The 21,641-nt window shown below is 40.9% G+C and overlaps 1 protein-coding gene across 1 annotated transcript in view; it reads right to left on the bottom strand.

Annotated features, from left to right (window-relative positions):
• Nucleotides 1–21,641, bottom strand: part of LOC139714236 (NXPE family member 3-like) — a 41,626-nt gene that overhangs the window by 19,221 nt on the left and 764 nt on the right. Inside the window, exons 2-3 of the mRNA XM_071625952.1 lie at nt 2,463–2,705; nt 1,729–1,926 (exon numbers count right to left, since the gene is read on the bottom strand). Of these exons, the coding sequence (XP_071482053.1) occupies nt 1,729–1,926; nt 2,463–2,705 (441 nt within the window). The remainder of the gene's footprint in view (nt 1–1,728; nt 1,927–2,462; nt 2,706–21,641) is intronic.

Raw genomic sequence — 21,641 nt, 5'->3', positions numbered from 1 at the left:
CATGGGCAACTACCCTCCGGAGAACCCCCACACGGATAATAATCCCCACGACTATTCCCCCTGTAGGGCAACTACCCCCCCCCCCCCCCCCCCCCGACAACTACCCTCTTAGGGAAATCACCCCCCCCCCGGGCAATTACCCCCTAGGAAAACTACCCCCCCCCCCCGACATACCCTCCTAGTGCGATCACCCTCCATGGCAATTACCCCCTAGGACAACAACCTCCGTACATCTACCCTCCTACAGGGCACCTACCCCAAGGGCAATCCCCCGCTAGTACAGCTATCCCCTGGGCAACTACCCCCGGGGAACGTACTACCCCCAGATAACTACCCCCCCCCCCCCCCCCCCCGATAGCTAGAACCTACCCGGATAACTACCCCCGATAACTATACCCCCCGGATAACTACCACCCGGATAACTACCACCCAATCATCAGAGACTAACAAGTTAATTGGCAACGTCTATCAAACGGTGCCCTGATCTTTCCTAAGAGTATAATTACAGCTTGTTTTCCATACATGTATATTGTGCTAGGTTTCAAATGAAATGTTGTTGATACTTTAAGGGATAATATGGTGGAGATGAGGATTGGGCTTTTAATCTTTTTGCAAGATACCAAGAAACCAGGGCGTATGCATACAGAGCATACCATTCTAAAAGGAATTCAAAGTTTATATGATGAAAAGAGGTTTTGGAATGGCTGAGACATCCAAAAAACAAAGAAGACAAAGCGATCCTACTAAAAGGTTGGTTATTAGCAATATGAAGGGACAGTTTCGTTTTTTATGAACATAGAGTCAAATACAAAAGGGAGAAATTATGCCTTGTTCATCAATCGTCCTAAATACAAACGATACAAATCGTAAATCTGTAAGATGTTGTTTTCATTAAAAGAAGCATCAGCATGGCATCTCCATGATTCCTGATAAATAATACAAAGAACTTCGTTTTCTCTAGTAATAATATTCTTTCTTTTAAAAGTAAGAGCTCCAGGGGGAGTTGCACTCACCCGGGTGGTAGTTATCCAGGGGGTAATTGCCCTGCGAGGGCATTGTCCTGCAAGGGGGTAATTTTCCTCGTGATAGTTATGGGGGGCGGTTGTAGTTATCAGGGGGTAATCATCCATGGGAAGTTATTGGGGAGGTTTAGTTATCGGGCGGTAGATCTGGGGGTAGTTATCGGGGGGGGGGGGGGGAGTTAACCCGGGGGTAGTTATCCCGGTGGCAGTTATCTGTTGGTAGTTATCCGGGGAGGGGCTAGTTATCCAGGGGGTAGTTATCGGGGGGGGGGGTAGTTATCGGAAGGGAAGTTATCCAGGGGGTAGTTATCCAGGGAGTAGTTTTCGGGGGGGGGGGGTAGTTATCCAGGGGGTATTCAGTTGTCATAAGGGGGAATTGCCCTTGGGGTGATTGGCCCTGAGAGGGTAGTTGTCTGGGGGGTAGTTCCCTAGGGGAAATTGTCCTGGGGGGTAATTATCCGGATGGTAGTTTTCCGGAGGGTGGTTTTCCGGGGGTAGTGTTCCTGGACCCATATTATGTATGTAAAGGCCTTCCACTGCAATGTGAGATTGCGACTGTCGTCATCAATTTGTCGCCACGCAAAGCACAGACCATGGAGCTACTATAGGCCCTACATCTGATTCTCTATAGATGAATAGACTGGGGACAAGTTGTGACTCGTGAGAGTTTTAAATCATGATTATGAAAGCTTTGATAGGAGCTTACGTTTCCTGGTGGTACGATGTTGCAGAGAGTGTCTTCCGTGATAAGTTTGCCATCGATGTTGCGCTCGAAACGACCTAGGTAGCCGTACCTTGTTGGGAGGTCCTCCTGAGCTTTTTGGAGGAAACGAACGGCCTCTGCAGAGTGTACCAATATGACTCTTACGAATGCTTGTCCGGCCCAGCGGAGAGTGAAGTATGCCTATAAAGAGATAGATAGATAGATAGATAGACAGATAGATAGATAGATAGATAGATAGATGGATAGATAGATGGATAGGGGGTGGGCATCCCAATCATATTTCCATCCACACTCGAACAGAAGCACCATCTATCATCAAAGCGTTGACGATCCATCAGGACAATAAGTCATGTTAATGTATAGTACACTAATTCATTTTTTTTTATTTTGCTTGCATGCACACATATTATGTCAGTACATACATGGAATGCGTACACACAGAGCAAAAAAAAAAATAGATACTTAATAGACCTTTAATAGACATAGAAATATAAAGCAATACAGTATCAATATCAATGTAGCTGTTCTTCATGTAAGTAATAACTTTTCAATTCCATAGCTTGGCTTTTTTGTCACTTGTCTCCAAATTAACATCATTTTCTAGACTTCTGTCTACAAATGTTGGACAGGAACTTGCTAACAAGAAGATCTGTTGTGCATTGTGCATGATTGATGTTTACCATTTTGGAACAGTTGAAACCAACATTGCTTTATACCTTGTATCGTCCATCGCCAACGTATTCCACATCACGGTCGGCTGACGCACCGGCCTTAAGTTTGTCGTTGAATAGTCGGACACGAAAGTAGTCCCCTCCCGTCATCTTCCGCTGGTTTTTCTCATCCCTAGCTTCGATTACTACCTCAATTTGATCACATAGTTGATACTCCTTACCGGAATCAGAAATCATGAAGAACGAAAATTTGGGGCTTGTAATTCCTTGTATTCCAGTGGTATTTGGCTGTGGAATAAAGATAAAAGATGAGTAAACACGAGGTCATTATGGAAAAAGTTAACTGAGAGAGAACAAAATTAATGATTGAAGACAGTAGGAACTGCCACAGGGTGTGGTGTTAGTAGTGGGTGTGGTAGAAAGCGGCATGCATTTGGAGTCTAATTGCTTCAAAATGTAATTTAATATCAACTTAAAATGCTAAACTGCTAAAGACGCAAATAAGTGAGTAATAGAGTATTTTACAGGTTTCCTATTTGGGTTGAGACCGCGAATGAGAAGTAGCTTACTAGAATTGATGATTTGGTAGATCAAAGGGGGCGCTATGGCAGTTGTATGGCATAGTGGATAAGACTCCTGACTCCCAAGCGGAGGACCCGAGTTCGATTCCCGCCCAGTGCTATAATACGTACTTTGACAATATGTTTTTACCCACTACGTCCCTCTCGACCCAGCTGGGGTAGTAATAATGACAGGGCCTTCTGGTAGAGCAGTGACAACAGTAAAGAGGCTATACCCTGGATGAATAAGATCTTATTATTATCATCTTACATGTCCCATTATCATTTTGGTCGAAGGTACATGTTATTACAAGTGTTTGGTCAAAACATGTAGAGTGAGTGTTATCATTAGTGTTATAATTTTTGTCAATATTATTATTTGTATATTTTTACCAGGCAGTTGCATAAAAGTGTATACTGAATTATGTGTATTTCATAAAAATAGGGAGTTTGTTCTATTCTTTTCCTGCTTTAAAAATGAAAATACGATCCCCGCCTTTTTGTTGTGTATCTTTGTTTAGGTCCTTTGTTTTCTTTTTCTTATTTAAGATTAAACCTTTACAGTTCTGCTTGTTTAATTTTACTGAGTGTGCTTAAACAGAATACCGGAACGCATCGTGAGACAAAACAAACAAGTACGTTTGTCTTGATTCGAGATTGTGATAAGCATGTATTTTAGCCTTGTAACAGTGTGAATATAAGAAGACAAAATCTAGATAGCCATGAGTATAAAGAGCATGATCCACCTCTATCTCTCTCTGTAGTTGACAAGACATTGATTGTTTTAATGAGTATTAACAATCAAAGGTCTTATCTACCTTGACGATACATAAAAGATAATAATGTATGACTTATATTGCGCCAAATCCGCTCTTTGCGCAAGGCGCATATTCATTCACACATTATTGATAAATGTCTGAAAAAACAAACATCTCTCAGATACCACATAGTGCCATTTATTTGATCATGATATCAAATATACCCCATTCTGCCAACGTGGCCTTGCGAAGGATTTTTGTTTTGTTTTTCTTCTTCTTTTTTTCTTTGGCGATGGATTGAACGTGGAATGTTGTGGGAGGGGGTATACCCTTTTGGTTTAAGTTATTCCGAATTCAGATTATTTATCTCGAAGACTTGTTAATCCAATCATGAAATAAATTTCGTTATTAGAAAGATTTAAAAAAACCGAAAATGCCAAAAAAAAAATTGTTTCTTATTCCGAAGTTTGATTAAACCAAAAACAATATAAGATTCGTATTTCCGAAAGTTCGTTTTCGTTTCATTTTCACTTCAAAACTAACATTCGGAGTAATTAAAGAACCTTCGAAACAACGCTACAATAATGTACGGATGAAAGGAACCTCTAAACGGTCAAACCTGCCTCAGCGACCACCTGCGTATATACGACCGCTAAAAGCAATTCCCTCCGAGAGAAAAAAGCATATTAAAGAACCTGTCTGTAGCGGTCACCTGTCTATAACGGCCCCTTTTTTCAAACTTGGGTGGCCGCTATAGGACAGGTTTGACTGTATGCGGGTTAAGAGGGGAAGACACAGTGGTGTGTTTTGGAAAAACGAAAAACGAACCTCACTTCCCTTTCACCTGGAACTCAGACGGGAATAGCAGAATGTTGTATAACTTGAATAGTACCACAGTCAATTTATAGCGTGCTAAGGGTGGGATTTCACGGAGCACGCGAATGATTTGCGAAGGACGCGAATGGCAAAATCCAGCATTCGCATTTTGGTCTGCAAAAGATCGCCAAACGAACGTGAGGGTTCGGAAGCGTCGTCAATTGTTCGCGAATGTCGTTTTTACTTCGGCGAGAATTTCAAAAAAGTTTGAAATTTTCTGCGAACCTTTTCCGCACACTTGGTCGTGATTTGCTCGTGAATTGTTCTCGAAAGTGTCTTTAAAGCCTCGTCATATGCGCAAGACCTTCGCAAGACACGCGCGATGTTCGCAAAATGTTCGTGAAACCCCAAACAGACTCCGAAACTTTGGAGAATGTCTCGCGTATGTTACGCGAAATCTGCGAAGTTTTTCCGATCATTTTACGACGTAATCACAAACTGTTCGCGTACCTTTTGAGACATTCTCGCGAACGTTTAGCGCACGTTTGGGGGATGTATGACCTATACGTTTTCTACAAATAAAAATCGTAGCATACACCTAAACATCAAACAATTATTAACAACTTTAGTAACAAAAGAAATTAAAGACTAGCAAAGAGAAAGAAATATTTGATATACAAAAAAAAAACGCAGAATACAGTTAAAATTAATCTAAATAAAGTACAATTTTATTTGAAGTGTAGAGATTAAGTGTTGGAGGAACTGCAAAAAAAAAATGCTTTACATAGGGAGATACGTCCTAGGAAAAAAATGTAGGCAAGCACACAATAGAAAAATGAGAGAAAAAGAAAGGAGAAATAGAGGAAAGAAAAAAATTCAACTCAAGACAGCTTCCACCTCTCCTTGGGTACATTTTCTCCCATGATTATAGAAAATTTTTCGTTGTTCGCATTTCCGTCGCGTGTTCTTCGTGTACGTAACATGCTGTACTTTAGCAATGATACACACGACATTCGCACATACGTCGTGGAAACTTCGCACAAATTGCGCAAGAATAGTTTTTGGCTTCATTGTCGGAAAACATTCGGAGAAAAACTTTTCCGAATGTTGGATTTTGTCATTCGCGTCCTTCGCAAATCGTTCGCGTACTCCGTGAAATCCCACCCTAAAGGTGTGATTTCACGGAGCACGCGAACGATTTGCGAAGGACGCGAATGGCAAAATCCAGCATTCCTATTTTAGTCTGCAAAAGATCGCCAAACGAACGTTCGGAAGCGTCGTCAATTGTTCGCGAATGTCGTTTTTGCTTCGGCGAGAATTTCATTAAAAAATTGAAATTTTTTGCGAACCTTTTCCACACACTTTGTCGTGATTTGCTCTTGATTTGTTCTCGAAAGTGTCTTTAAAGCCTCGTCACATGCGCAAGACCTTCGGAAGACACGCGCGATCTTCGCAAAATGTTTGTGAAACTCCAAACAGACCCCGAAACTTTGGAGAATGTCTCGCGTATGTTTCGCGAAATCTGCGAAGCTTTTCCGATCATTTTACGACATAACAGCAAACTGTTCGCGTACCTCTTGAGACATTCTCACGAACGTTTCGCGCATGTTTGAGGGATGTATGACCTACGTTTTCTACAATTCACAATCGTCGCATATACATCTAAACATCAAAGAATTATCAACAACCATAATATTTTAGTAAAAAAGAAATGAAAGACTAGCAAAGAGAAAGAAATGTTTGATGTAAAACGATTCGCAGAATACACTTAAAATGAATCTAAAGTATGCCAAAAATTGAAACTAGAGATTATGTGTTGGAGAAACTGCAAAAAAAAAAAAAATCAAATGCTTTACTAGTGGAGATAGGTCCTAAGAAAAAACTCAAGGCACGCACACAATAGAGAAATGAGAGAAAAAGAAAGGAGAAATACAGGAAAGAAAAAAAAATCAACTCTAGACAGTTCCCACCTCTCCTTGGGTACATTTTCTCCCATGATTATTGAAAAATTTGCGTTTTTCGCATTTCCGTTGCGTGTCCTTCGTGTACGTAACATGTTGTACTTGAGCAATGATACACACGACATTCGCACATACGTCGTCAGAACTTCGCACAAATGCGCAAGAATGGTTTTCGGCTTCATTGTCGGAACACATTCGGAGAAAAACTTTTCCGAATGTGAATAGATTTTGTCATTCGCGTCCTTCGCAAATCGTTCGCGTGCTCCGTGAAATCACACCTTTAGAGTTGGACAGGTACACTGTATTAGCAAAATAATCATTGTTATAGCGCTCCTTGAAGAATGACTACTGTATTGATAGTCTAATTATTCAAAGTTTTCCCTTTCAAAAGATTCATTGCCTATTAGAAGATTCATTTAAGTATCAGTTTTCTTTTTAAGAGCAATCAAATTCAGAGGCACATATCATTATTACCTTAAAACTCTTACGGTTTTTATGTAAATTATCATTACTATTATTACTACTTTACATAGATGCATTCCTATTTTTATTTTATCACTTTTTGGGGGGTACTTTGATCGATATCTGCTTATTTATTATGAGCTATAAAATGTTAGCAGGAGTATACTAGTTGTGAAGAACTTTATTTGAACACGAAAGACCGAGACTATGCATATAGGGGTAAAGAAACGCTCTGCATGTTGTCATAGTGCTGTGACAATAAGAACAAGTCAAAGTCTGATTGATGTGATTCCTAGTGAGAACTATACTCATTCACTTCTCTTTGATTAAATTCAGTCACATGGCTTCAATACACACAGTCATACAGGAAGTAAATGTTCAGCGCTCATGCTTTGAACATTTCCAGGTCTTGCTCTCTCTCATTTTCTTTTCCATCATGATTTTTTTCTTAATGTATAAATTCCGTTTGTTCTTATATCACAATTTGCTTCGAATCTGCCCTAAAATATTGGCCATCCTTTAAAGTTGAAATCTAGTCCAAATATAAGTTAGTCTGATAAGAAAGAGTAAAATATTACGAGTTCAACGGTATAAATTTTCGTTCGCGTGGCTGGGATGGAGATACCCATCAACCCCCGTACACCTATAGTCGAACGGAGCTTTTGCATTTTTAGAAATGAAATAATAAAGATATCGCGTATGCACATTTTGATGAAGTATTTAGGAAATTGTCAATCAAAAAGGCGTGCTACAGTCAGACCGCAGCACCCGATAATTCGCTCGTATTTATTCAACTCGTATGCAAGCCCGCTCTAGGCTTGCATACGTAATGAGCTGCGGAAGGGGATTTGTCCTTGGGCTTTCGGCAGCAAAATACACCTTATATTCACAAATTTGGTATCAAATCTAAGGAAAATATGTAAGCTATTGTCACATGTTACTCAAATTATTGTAAATGAAAAATATCATAGCGTAATTTGAGCTTGAAAAATGATGAAAAAAGTAATTCGTGTACTACACGTTCAAGACGTCAAAAGAATACCAAATTCACCTTGCGTCTCAATGAAAATGCATTGGTAGCCCGGCCATCTCTTAATCTTTGTATTCATGTAAATATCTTGACAACTGGAACCAGTAAAATACATCGATGTCAGTGCTAGTCAGCTTGAAACAGAGCAATCTCATGAGTATAAGCTCTCTCATTGGACAGCGCTTGCATTCAGCGCTTGCATTACGTCATTACGCTGCTACGGTTTCATGCCACGTGTTGTGAGAGCGCATGCTTGCATAGGCACGCGTGTAGATTTCTGTGCTTCGGACAGAAGTTAGAAGCTAGAAGCTTGGTACAGCGCTCGCGAATGCAAGCGCTGTCCAATGAGCTAAGAGAGCTCTTTCGCGCCACTGTACACTTTGAGTGGAGCATACTTCCGGCTTAGGAGTGAATTTTACAGACATTTCAAAATGGAAAAAACTAGTATAAATCATGCTTGCGTCTCCTTGACTCCAATATATGAGTATCTAAGTTTCCTCTCTACGAAAATGCCAAAATCAGAAACAACAGTTTCTTAATCCGGTCAGGAACCAAAAACGAACTTTATTGAGATAACAAAATCTGCCGTGAAAATCAGGCGAAATTTATCTAAATTCAACTGATTATAACGTCATGACAAGAACCGACATTATACGCAAATTTGGTGTCAAAATAAAATCAAAGTCTGGGGAAAAACTTATCGTGACTTGTAACCACAATGAATGCATGTAAAGGTCGCTATATTATACACTGTGAAAACCAAAGCCCTGCCAAACTCTCGCTAAATCTCGCACTCAAGAGACACATTCGGAACGCAAAAGATCGTCAACGAGAGTGCTGAATAAATCTTGCTGGATCGGCTCATTAGCATACGCGCTGCGGACTGACTGGCTAGATCTGTTGGGAACCGAGCGGGGTACTGGTTAAATTGTAAGGGGATATCCCCATCCATCATGAGGGAACTTTTGACTTTGTTGGAATTGAAACGACAGATCTGGTGAACTCTTTTTACTTAAATATTCGGAAATTCATTACCAAGGAGTGTTAAGTGTATGGAGGTATTATAGGCCTACACCTAACAGGGGAGAGTGTATCCTTTCCACGTGAGGGAGATTTTGCGTTTTCAGAATTGAAATTCAACAATTTGGGCCCATTTCATAATCAAGTTCATGACAGCAACTCTTGAACGGCAGTTGTCAATAATGACAAGAATCTAGCTTCCCGATTGGCTGTTGATACGGAAAATTGCCATTCCAGCAAGATTTGCTAAATTCTAATATCTTTTATGAAATGGGGTCAGGTGCACACTTTGGGTGAGATGTTTGGGCCAATTTCTTTCCAAAAAGCATTCCATATTTTCGGAATTATGGGGGCTAGTGGATGTTTCAGTTGAGTTAATCCATATAAGTATTTTAATATTTTAGGGGTCTAGTAACTTTGTCCAGATCCAGAAAGACCATTAGAATCCTACAGGGATAACATCAGCTATCCTAGAATGAAATAGGACCCTCCTGTTTCACACACGTACAAAATACAGTGCTTGAGGCCGGCCTGCATCATGAGGCTTTTTTTTTATTTTTTTTTTTATTGGTACCAAAAATAATGTGGTCTCCTTTCGTGAGGTAGTCTCGGACTGGCGCCTGATCGGCTCCAGGCTAGCCCACTTTAGACGTAAACGCACGCAGGTCCATGAGGGACCAAAATACATCAAATATATATATATATATATATATATATAGGCCTAGGGCTATACTTTCGTGTAAGGGGCAAGTTATGCGGATCATGATGCCAACCGTATAACAACACTTTAGCTGTCTTGATTTTCGTCCGTCTAAGTTTAACACTCACTTTTAAAAAAAAATCCAAAAGTATATCATAATTTCAAAGAATCATTATTATTATTTAAAAAGTCGGTTAGATTTTGTGCTCTTCTTTGCGGGAAATTTCGTTGATCAACTGTGTGTAAGTCGCATTTGCAAGCATGTTCCAAACTCGACACCATGACATCATAAAAATTGTATTACTAAATCAACAGGGGCGTCACCAGCTTTTTTTCGAGGGGGGTGCGTTTTGACACTAAATGTAACGAGATTTTTTGGACAGACATTTGGAACATAGGAAGCTCTCAATCCCTAAACTTGTACTTTTTTTTTTTTTTTTTTTTTTTTTTTTTTTTTTTTTTTTTTAGGGAAGCCATGCAGGGAAAGGGCACCGGCGTATCTAGGATTTCATCTTGGGGGGGGGGGGGAGTGTTAGTATGCGAGGGAGCGAGCAAGGGGGGGGGGGGGTGTGGAAGTGCATGTTGTCCCAACGGTGAGAACTTTTTGCATTTTGATGTTGTAAATGGTGCAATTTGATGCAGGCTTTTTGCGTGTTTTCGACTTAAAACAGTCCCACTTGTTTAAGGTAGCAGTACATTTTGATGGGAATTGTTGTTGAACAATGTGCCTATATATTATATCATTTCAATAAACTTCTTCCATTGATTCTTACACTGATGTCATGAACGCTGATGTCATGAACATTTTACAGTCCCAAAACTGCCATTTGGAGCCATATTTTGCGCAACTGCCGGCAATTACTGGCAGCAACATCAGGTGAACTGCATAACGATTAAATGCGAGCGAGCGAAGAGAGCGAGCTTGAAAATTTTACATTTGACAGTCCAAAAACTGCCGTTCTTAGCCATATTTTTTCGCTTTGGAAATTAAGGGAGGGGGGGGGGCACCGGGCGGAACTGCTGCCAATTACTGGCAGCAACATCAGGTGAATTGCATAACGATTAAATGCGAGTGAGCGGAGCGAGCGAGCTTGAAAATTTTGACATTTTATAGTAAAAAAACTGCCGTTTGTAGCCACATTTTTTTGATTTGGAAATTAGGGGGGGGGGGCGCACCGGGCGCAATTGCTGGCAATTACAGGCAGCAACATCAGGTGAATGGCATAACAATTAAATGCGAGCGAGCGAAGAGAGCGAGCTCGAAAATTGTGACATTTTACAGTCCCAAAACTGCCATTTGGAGCCATATTTTGCGCAACTGCCGGCAATTACTGGCAGCAACATCAGGAGAATTGCATAACAATTAAATGCGAGCGAGCGGAGCGAGCGAGCTTGAAAATTTTGACATTTTACAGTAAAAAAAAACTGCCGTTTGTAGCTATACTTTTTCGCTTTGGAATTTAAGGGGGGGCACATCGGGCGCAACTGCTGGCAATTACTGGCAGCAATATCAGGAGAGCATAACGATTACATGCGAGCGAGCGGAACGAGCGAGCTCGAAAATTTTACATTTTACAGTCCAAAAACTGCCGTTCTTAGCCATATTTTTTCGCTTTGGAAATTAAGGGGGGGGGGGGGGGCACCGGGCGGAACTGCTGCCAATTACTGGCAGCAACATCAGGTGAATTGCATAACGATTAAATGCGAGTGGGCGAAGAGAGCGAGCTTGAAAATTTTACATTTTACAGTCCAAAAACTGCCGTTCTTAGCCATATTTTTTCGCTTTGGAAATCAAGGGGGGGGGGGCGCACCGGACGCAACTGCTGGCAATTACTGGCAGCAACATCATGTGAACTGCATAACGATTCAATGCGAGCGGAGCGAGCGAGCTTGAAAATTGTGACATTTTACAGTCCCCCAACTGCCGTTTGTAGGTATATTTTTCGCTTTGGAAATTAAGGGGGGGGGGCGCACCGGGCGCAACTGCCGGCAATTACTGGCAGCAACTTCAGGAGAATGGCATTACGACTAAATGCGAGCGAGCGGAGCGAGCGAGCTTGGAAATTTTGACATTTTACAGTCCCAAAACTGCCGTTCTTAGCCATATTTTTTCGCTTTGGAAATCAAGGGGGGGGGGGCGCACCGGGCGCAACTGCTGGCAATTACTGGCAGCAACATCATGTGAACTGCATAACGATTAAATGCGAGCGAGCGAAGAGAGCGAGCTTGAAAATTTTACATTTTACAGTCCCAAAACTGCCGTTCTTAGCCATATTTTTTCGCTTTGGAAATCAAGGGGGAGAGGGGGGGGGGGCGCACCGGGGGCAACTGCTGGCAATTACTGGCAGCAACATCATGTGAACTGCATAACGATTCAATGCGAGCGGAGCGAGCGAGCTTGAAAATTGTGACATTTTACAGTCCCCCAAACTGCCGTTTGTAGGTATATTTTTCGCTTTGGAAATTAAGGGGGGGGGGCGCACCGGGCGCAACTGCCGGCAATTACTGGCAGCAACTTCAGGAGAATGGCATTACGACTAAATGCGAGCGAGCGGAGCGAGCGAGCTTTTAAATTTTGACATTACAGTCCAAAAACTGCCGTTTGAAGCTATATTTTTTCGCTTTGGAAATTAAGAGGGGGGGGGGGGACGCCCGATGCGCCACTCCCCCTGGATCCGCCACTGGTAGTCAAGGGTGTCGGTTTATGTCCACGACTGGGGGAGGTATGACCAGCGAGGTGGCGTCGAAGTGACCAAGCGGGGGAAGGATGTCCAAAATCTGCACTTTAGAGCATCCCCTGCTCCGTATCGTACGGATGTACAGTACGTTCGATAAAACAGAATACTGGTATAAGATATGTATAATATCATTGCTGCCAGAACCAGGGGTGCGAATTGTGTTTGCCCACGAATTTTTTATTTCTTTTTTTTTTTGGTCCCTGGTGCAAAAAAAAAAAAAAAAAAAAAAAAAAAAAATAGAAAAGAATAATTATTTAGCGTCCGGCGTTGAGGTCGCTCGCAGACTGATTTTTTTTTTTTTTTTTTTTTTTAAAGGATCTGAAGGGGGGTGCGTTCGCACCCAACGCACCCCCCCTGGTGACGCCCATGATCAATGTCCCACGCACCTCTCTTCTTGTAATGCACTGAAGTGTAAAACACAATTTAGGGAAAATCGCAGGAAAAATACAAACTGTAATTCGAGATAATAAGAGTGATGATCATTCGATCCATCATCGATGGACTAAGTAAATATGAGAGTAAACAACATTCTCGTATATTACCACTATACATGACATCGCTGCCAGGAAAGTTGGCCCGAAATCGTTGGCATAAACGCACATATTGGGGGCACGAGTACCGCAATTGGGGCCATGCCAGCCTCAGGGTCCAAGTTCTTGATCGAATTTATAAATACCGGTAGCGAATAAGAACTCTCCCAAAATGCATTGCTTGTCAATTCTCGTGACGCCGCAGGCTTATTTTAATTGCTGGCGCAATGAAGTTAAGAAATACTCGAATCCGAAAGTGTATTGTGCTTTCCTGATATTATTCATTACACAAAGCTGCAGGGGCGGGTCCATGAATTCCGTAAATAGGGGGCGCAAACAACATTTCTGGTGATACTTCCAGGTTTCATCTCTCTTTTTTTTCTCTCTCTCTCTTTATCTTCTTTGTTTTAACAACGGTGGGTCCCCCTCTTATGGATCCGCCAATGAGCTGTACATTTTCTTATTTCGAGGTGTGAAAATTTGATATGATCAGACACTAGGCCTATTCTATAGATTCTTCTATATCCTGGCGTTGAGGTATACAGGATAGAAGAAAGGGGAAAGGGAAATGAGAGGTTTGACTGCTTTCATGAAGATTTAAAGAAAAATGCAGTAAAATGCAGTAGTTCTTTTTTGTCCAAATATTCGCATTTTTCGGAAATTTAGCTTAAAGCCCTTATAACAGATATCGAAACGAGTATTTTGTTTATGACTTAAATGACAGAGAAAGGGACACCTTGACCTTGCAATTTCGAATCAAGAAAATGGAGTGAAACTGAGGATTGGGAATTCTGTGGATCAGAATCTTATATGAGTCCTTTGTGAATTGGCACTCATACTCTCGCTGGATCTGGATCCAACACGGACGCGGACCACATCTTTGGAAGATGTCCATCACCTTGTTGCATACTAGTATGCAGTGTGTGTTTGTAGCATTAGGCTCCTCGGAACGGTCTTAAGACGACCTGATTCTTGCAAAGTGAGTAATTTTCGTACCAATTTCGTACCAATAAAATCGCATACCCGTAAACATGAACAACCTGCATTTTGATCGTAGGCCCTTTATGTATTATAGCCTGCGTCTGAAGTATCAAGGTAGAATACATGAGAAATATCGATTGCATGCCTGCTTGTGGCTGAGCCCTCTACAGGGTGTCTCAAATAAAACTATACACTTTTGAAATGGCTGCCAAATAAGAAATATATAATTCTGGGGGAAAAGGTTTGTATGTATGGATAGCTTATGGACTCAACTTTCATATGACACCAAAAAGTCTACAAATGATTCATGCTTGAATGAGCACTGCTTACTTTTGTAAAGGGTATGAAAATTAGGCTGCGCAGGAATTAGCCTTTTAAATTTCCAACAGGTGAGTCCGTTGGAGCTTACAAAACTGAACTTGATATGATAAATTTATGATCGATTGCGATCAGTTTGGGTTTGCTGAGTGAATTTTATGGTTTATTAAACCAAACTTTTATACATGAGTAAACCGCAGTTGCATTTATTTTATTTTAGCATTGCAAATTTCCCTGGTAGACTCAGCGGTGTGTTCATATGAGTCAGGATGAGGTGATGGTACAAAACCTCCAACCCACATTGAACATCTCATTGGTTTACTTGATACCCAGGTAGGGATTATGTATTATACAACACCTCAGAATGATCTCGAATTGTGATTGGCCAAGAACATGTCACATGACATTCAATAGAAAATACCTATCAAACTCATTGAGAGTGACAGCCATACAATAGGCCCCTGGCATGGGCCTATTGCACGGCTCGACGGTACTATAGCACGGCTTCGCGGGGGGCTACTAATGCATGGCCGCTCACAGAGTTCTGTGGCTGGCTCACAGCAGCAAAGCGCCAGCAATCTACATTGTACGTGCTGGCCGGCTGCGCTGCGCTGCCGGTAGCGAGTCTCACAGACCAGGCGCCGCGCGGAGTACTGCAACGTTAACGTGTACGCGCAGCTGCTTTACCTAGCTAGTTGCATGTATTGCGGCCTTTATACCTACTGCTGTGTTTTTACTTTTGACTCTGATCTGCTACGTGGACCACAGTGATCCCAAAATCAAGACTTCATTTCAAGTTGAGAAACCGTAATTTGATTATTTTTCTGTGTTTTTATACAACTATCATTTTCGGAAATAGACAAAGTCTAGACCTACTACTAGACCTACCGACATCTCAGATCGGCCTAACAGTCAGGCCTAACTCGATCTAACGTTAGCGTAGAATGGGTATAGACCCTGCGGAGTTTGTGATTACTGTGACTGTTGTGGTCGAATCATGACGAGTGTTTGAAAGCAGTACACAGGGTGGTTTACAATTCTCGGCCTAATTGTTACATTCATTTTTGGGCCTTCCTGAGTTGGCGGTCACTAATTTAGTTGTGGACAAGGTGTTGTATAAAACGAATAATTTATGATTTTGTTCGTGCATTGGGGCACGTAATACCGCACTCGGCGCGAGATTCGCCACTGGTCTATTCAACGCGGCGCTACGCGCCTTGTTGAATAGACCAGTGGCTTATCTCGCGCCTCGTGCGGTATTCGTGCCCTATGCACTCACAACTCATAAATTATTCGTATAATATACTAATGATGCACAGGATAGAGTGTGTTAGTGAAGGTGCGGCGCGCTCGAGAGTATTGACAATGGTGCGACATGCACGAGGCGCAGCCGAGTGCATGTTTGCAACCGTTGTCAATACTCGAGAGTGAGCCGCACCTTCACTAACGCCACGAAATAATCCTGTGCATCATTAGTTTTATAAAATGGGTCGAAAACTAACAGCATTATTCACGTACCTTTGTGGGTCAATACCAGTCAGCTACATGTAGCACTCGCTCAAAAGTCAAGATGTCCGAAGATGTTCGTCCCAAACATTTACGCACGTCGCACTCGGAAATCCCGCACACATGATAAGTACTGTACGTACGTATAAGAGTATACCATAGAGATGTATACTAAGAACACTAGAGGGCGGACTCCGTAAAATCCCTGTGACCGATAGAAGGTGGCGTTCGCCATTTTGGTCCGGGCAAATTTCGACTAGCGACCGTACCGATAACGTGTAGCGCTACGGAGCATGCAGGGAGATCGACGACGGGATGCAACGGCAGTAGGTTGGCATCTATGCCAAGGTCTCCATCGGAGTTTGGAAATCGAAAAATGTTCTTAAATTCGCAAATTCTACTTAAAGTAGCATAGATCTATGTTGCAAAATGCCTGGTTCATGTGCTGCTTTTGGATGTAGAAACAGGAGAAAAGAAGGGGAGCGGAGATTCCTTTCACAAGCTAACTAAAATTACATTTATAGTGTGTGTTAAACAGATTGATTCAAGGCAACAAAAAAAAGAAGGAAAAAGAAAAGAAAAGGTCTTGCAAAATTCGTCAGGGGCACTCCACCCTCCCTCAGCTATTCTCGATCTATTGCTACTATAATATAGATAGCTAATACAGTACATAACTACAGTATATGCAAGGTCGGTGGAACGGGGGAGGGGGCATTTGCCCCATTTCAAAAAAAAAAAAAACTCCCCTTTTTAAGTTAAAAAAGTGCTCATTTCTAAGTGCCCTATTTGGCCCTTGAGCCCCCCCCCCCAAAAACAAAAACAAAAACAAAAACAAAACAAAACGTTCCTCCACCCTTTGGCATACCAGCAGTTAATTTCACTAAGATAGTGTGAGAAAAGCTCAGAATACGTAATATATGCCCGGTGACAGGACATAATGCTCCGGCATTGATATCTTTCTGAAAGTAGAATTACCATCATGGGTCTGATTGGGCTTTTGGTTCTTGTAAGAAAGGCAAGGTGAGGATTAGGATTAGGGTCACCGTGGGTGTTATGATTTGGGTTAGGGTTTATGTAAGCTTCAACATTAGCATTTCGAGCTTGAACATCAATATGTCATGGAACCAATATGCCTACACGTACTTATAAAAATGATTTATTTCATTTCCACCACCACCAGAAAAAAAAAGAAATACAATGAAACACTCGTATACACAGATAGGACTATAGAATGCAGTCCCCTCATACAGGAAAAAAAAATATAACTGCAAAAAAAAAAAAAAAAATTGACGCAGTATACTGTATCACAAGGGGCATCCGGCAGTCTAGAGACCAAGAGAACCCTTTGTATTGCATTGACCATGGTCGTGTTGGTCGGCTTGAAAGTATTACCTCGTTGAGAATAAAGTAATTTTTTTTTATTTTCATTTTCTTTACCACTCATAATAAGAGATTGCTAGCAACTTAAATTTTTGAGTTGTTTCCTTCTCTCATCTCCGACCCCCTCATCTTTTTGCTGAAAGGCAATACGTGTTTGAGCGCTTGTTGTATACGTGTTCACGTGTCCACCACTACTGCGCTGCCCGGACCGATGCTTGTTTTTGCCCGGACAAAGATGGCGCGCGGCCTAGACATCTCGGCACACGAGCACTGCGTACGCGCCACACGCAGTCCGCGCTCTAGTATATTAGGGAGCTTTAGATTTTCGACGCGCGGACGTTCAAAGGAAAAAAACATGTTCTGAGCTTGCGCAGTAGCGCGCGTAAAGTCAATCTATTTTTAGCTTGCGTCGCCCGAGTTGTTTACTACGCGTACTGGGCTATTTTCACGTCCGCACAGTTTGCGACGTAGAGAGCTTCTTCATGCACTGATCATATGGGGGCGCGATTTTATTTTTTATACGTTGCGTCCCAGCGTAATCTAAAGCTACTTTTCCACACGACGCAGGGAGAGGAGAACGTCCAGCGCAAGCGTCGGCTCAAACGTCCGCGCGTCAAAATCTAAAGCTCCCTATTATTAGTATACATCTCTATGGAGTATACGTACGCCACGTACTGCTATGCACACGCCGGCTGTTGTGGCAGCCCGCGGCCCGAACTAGAAGTTGTTTACAGGATTGACAGCGCGTATAGTAGCGCGTGACGCACTTGTAACAACTGATTGAGTGCGCACTGCTAGTGTAAAACATTGTGACGTACGTCAGGCCAGGGAGGTGGAAGAGAGACTCTTCTTAGTGCTTACCTGAAGAAAATAATGCACGCACACGTGACTCATTTCAGCGCTTCCAATTGGCTACATTCTTGAACCCATTTTATAACATTGAATATTCAATTACAGATTGTCAAAAAAAAAAAAAGAATGTGAAAGATCATGTCAGCTATCTATTCTTCAGGTCAATGGGTAACCTAAATAATAAGTAGCCATGTAGCTGTGACATTCCTTTTCAACAAAATGTATTTACATAATGAATTTACATAATCCCCATCTGGTTATTAAGTAAATCAATGAGTTATTCTACTAATCTGAGAATAACTGCAATGTGTGGCGAAGGTTTTCATTTCAAAAAATAAGATTGTGTACCATGGAAATTGCAACATGTACCATCACCTTATTCTTACTCACATGAAGACACCACGTCAGCTGAGTCTACCAGGGAAATTTGCAATGCTAAAATAAAATAAATGCAACTGCGGTTTACTCATGCATAAAAGTTTGGTTTAATAAACCATAAAATTCACTCAGCAAAACCAAACTGATCGCAATCGATCATAAATTTATCATATCAACTTCAGTTTTGTAAGCCCAAACGGACCCACCTGTCGCAAAATTTATAAGGCTAATTCCTGCGCAGCCTAATTTTCATACCCTTTACAAAAGTGAGCAGTGCTCATTCAAGCATGAATCATTTGTAGACTTTTGGTGTCATATGAAAGTTGAGTCCATAAGCTATCCATATACATATAACCTTTTCCCCCAGAATCATATATTTCTTATTCGGCAGCCATTTCAAAAGTGTATAGTTTTTTTTGAGACACCCTGTATAACAATTATAGTAGACAAGTACGTCACACGATCAAAGTCATGAAAAAATGCAGGCATACAAAAAAATTTGACATTAATAAGTACTGACATATAATATCATTACAAATCATTCTGACAGATCCATTCTTTAACAAGACAAATATGTCGAATGTCCGATTTACGTCGAATCGTGACAATCTTGTGATTTTGTCAAAGATCGTGGGAACCAACACTCTGAAATACTGATTAACGATATTTTTGTGAATCAAGTTGAAAGCAAAACAAAATAATGACAATAATCATATGCCATATCGGCTAACATAAAATGACACCCATATGGAGCAGAAAGGAACAGGATACAAAATTCCTAAGTTAGACGTGATAGTTATCATGAGAGTGGTAAACATCGAATGAGAGATGGAAGTATGTACATAAGGTCAACTTATCGTTCCTTGTTAGTTGTGTGTGTCCGTGTGCAATTTGGAAGTGTATAATGACGTGTATTTTTTTTTGTGCAAAGGCAATATTTGAGTTGTATCAGCGTCTATAATCGTAGAATGTGGTCAACCCTGACGTGACTAGAGTAAATTGCTTGATGAAATGATGAAAAAGTTTGGAATTCCTACAGTGTTAGCCTATATTTTATATGAATTAACAAAATGAAACATTTGTATGTGTGTGTGTGTGTGTGTGTGTGTGTGTGTGTGTGTGTGTGTGTGAGCATTTATAAATCAATGCATTAAGAAAATAGCTGCATTAACATCTATAGTTACCCTAGCTGGTGTAAATATCCGAACCTGACCTGCAATCGATCTTTGCTCGGATATATAACGTTGGAATTATTTGCCTGACCAGTTGGACTTCGATATGAGCATTGTGATTCAATGTACAAAATAACAGAGTGTAGGCCTGTATATACTTGAGTTACTCTCGATGTGGATTCCTGTCTGCAATGCAAAGATGCCATTTGCTGTTAGGTTTGTTTGCTCACACGGTGCTATTTACTTTACAAAACAGATAATTAGGCCTATACAGTGCGGTAGGCCTATGTAGCGAGATAGAGAGTACACATTTTGGAGAGGTCACGTTTTAAATGCTGATTTATTTCCAGTTTTGGTTTGTTTTGTTTTGTTTTTTGCTGCAGCAAGTCCGAATAAGTCCCAAGTATGAATGATAATGAATCAGTCCACTTTATGAAGGTGAAAAGAGAGATTGAAAAAAAACCGGCTTTGTTTCTAAACAATGGATGAAATTGCATGTTTGCGTCTTTTGAAATATATTCAAAATAAACCATACGCGTAGAGTCAACAACACAGAAACAATAGGAATACCAACAGGTGTGAGTTCTCAACATAGACAGCCACTGACTTTGGATGATCATGTAAAACAGATGTGCAAAAGTTTAGTTTATAAAGTGTTTTCTGTGCGACGACCTAGTAGCACCCTTGATGTGCTAGCTTATTCTTAACTATACCATTCAACCGTAAATTGACTATTATAAATGCGTGTTCTGCGTGCATGGGGAAACTGCTCCGTGAAAAAACAACAACAACAACAAAAACAAAACAAAACACGCGAATCTATAAGCCGCATTAAAAAGATAGCTGCCCGTGTAGTTTCAAAACAATGTGGCTTTTGTGATATATGTATCATCATTAATGAATTACTTTAGCAATTAAAAGGGCAAAGTCTGGAAACCCGACCGGGGTATTGTCTTTGTATGCTCATTGTATCAATGCATTCATTGTACAGCACCAATCAGGCTTTGCATTGAAGTAGAAATGTATTTTGATCGACAAGGAACGCAAACTCGAGTACCCGTACATGTACCGAAGCCAAATAATCTTTCAGATGCTCGGCCTCCAATGCCTGGAACTTTAATCCCACTGAATTGCAAAATGCACCCACTCTCTCAATTTTTCAAAAGGTCTTATTAACGTGTTTTTCTTTCCTTTAACACGTGCATTGTGTAACATACAATCATGTGCAGCTACCACATGCCTATTATTATAGTCTTAAAAACGTATCTTTTTTTAGCGCGTGTATTTTGTAATATATGTACAGCCACGACATGCCTATAGGAGCCTATTGTTTTTGCGTTGTTAAAGTCTACATGAAATTAAGACTATGTGTGCTTTTTTCTTGCACGAATTTCAATTTTGTGTGCCTCTTCCTGCACTGGGATTCCTTAAATATCTCATTAGTTTATGTTTCTATTTAATTGATTAATTATTATGATTTTTGAGGACTGCCAGACTGTCATTCTATACCAGTCACCAATACATGCATTATAGAACAAGTCGAAATGTATAGATGTGCGTTTGTTGTAACGCGTGTAAGCGGGTGCACGTCTTTTCAAAAATGTACATTGAAAATAATGCCCTCATGTCATATTGCTGTGTATTGTGTGTTCCTCGAATGTGTAAAATGTGTGTGTGTGTGTGTGTGTGTGTGTTTGCGCATGTGCCCTTGTGTTTTATCGGTATATACCAGTGTGTGCTCGAGTGTGTTTTGTGCGCGCGTGTGTGAGACAATGTTGCTGATTTTTTTTTTTTATATATAAGAATATTTGAGTCTTATATAATTATGTGTATTGTAGTTTCTTTTTCTTGTGTAGAAAACATTCAAAAAATTTTAAATAATTATTTGTACCTCAGTCGGGCAGCACTTTCAATTCAAATATGCTTAGAAATCGTTACATTCCTTTTCTCTTTTGCTGCTGTCTTTCTTACAGTAATTCCCTGTGCAGGAAATTGCAATGTCTATAGGGCTTCGATGTTAAACAGCTGTTCCCTGATCGTTTCTATCCTGTATGAATTTATG

Source organism: Diadema antillarum, unplaced genomic scaffold (genome assembly GCF_040938485.1).
Source record: "Diadema antillarum isolate AM-2024a unplaced genomic scaffold, OU_Dant_1.0 seq00002200_RagTag, whole genome shotgun sequence".
Classification (NCBI taxonomy): Eukaryota; Metazoa; Echinodermata; class Echinoidea; order Diadematoida; family Diadematidae; genus Diadema; species Diadema antillarum.
The sequence above is the reverse complement of the archived record's forward strand: the minus strand, read 5'-3'. Positions and strand labels throughout refer to the sequence as shown.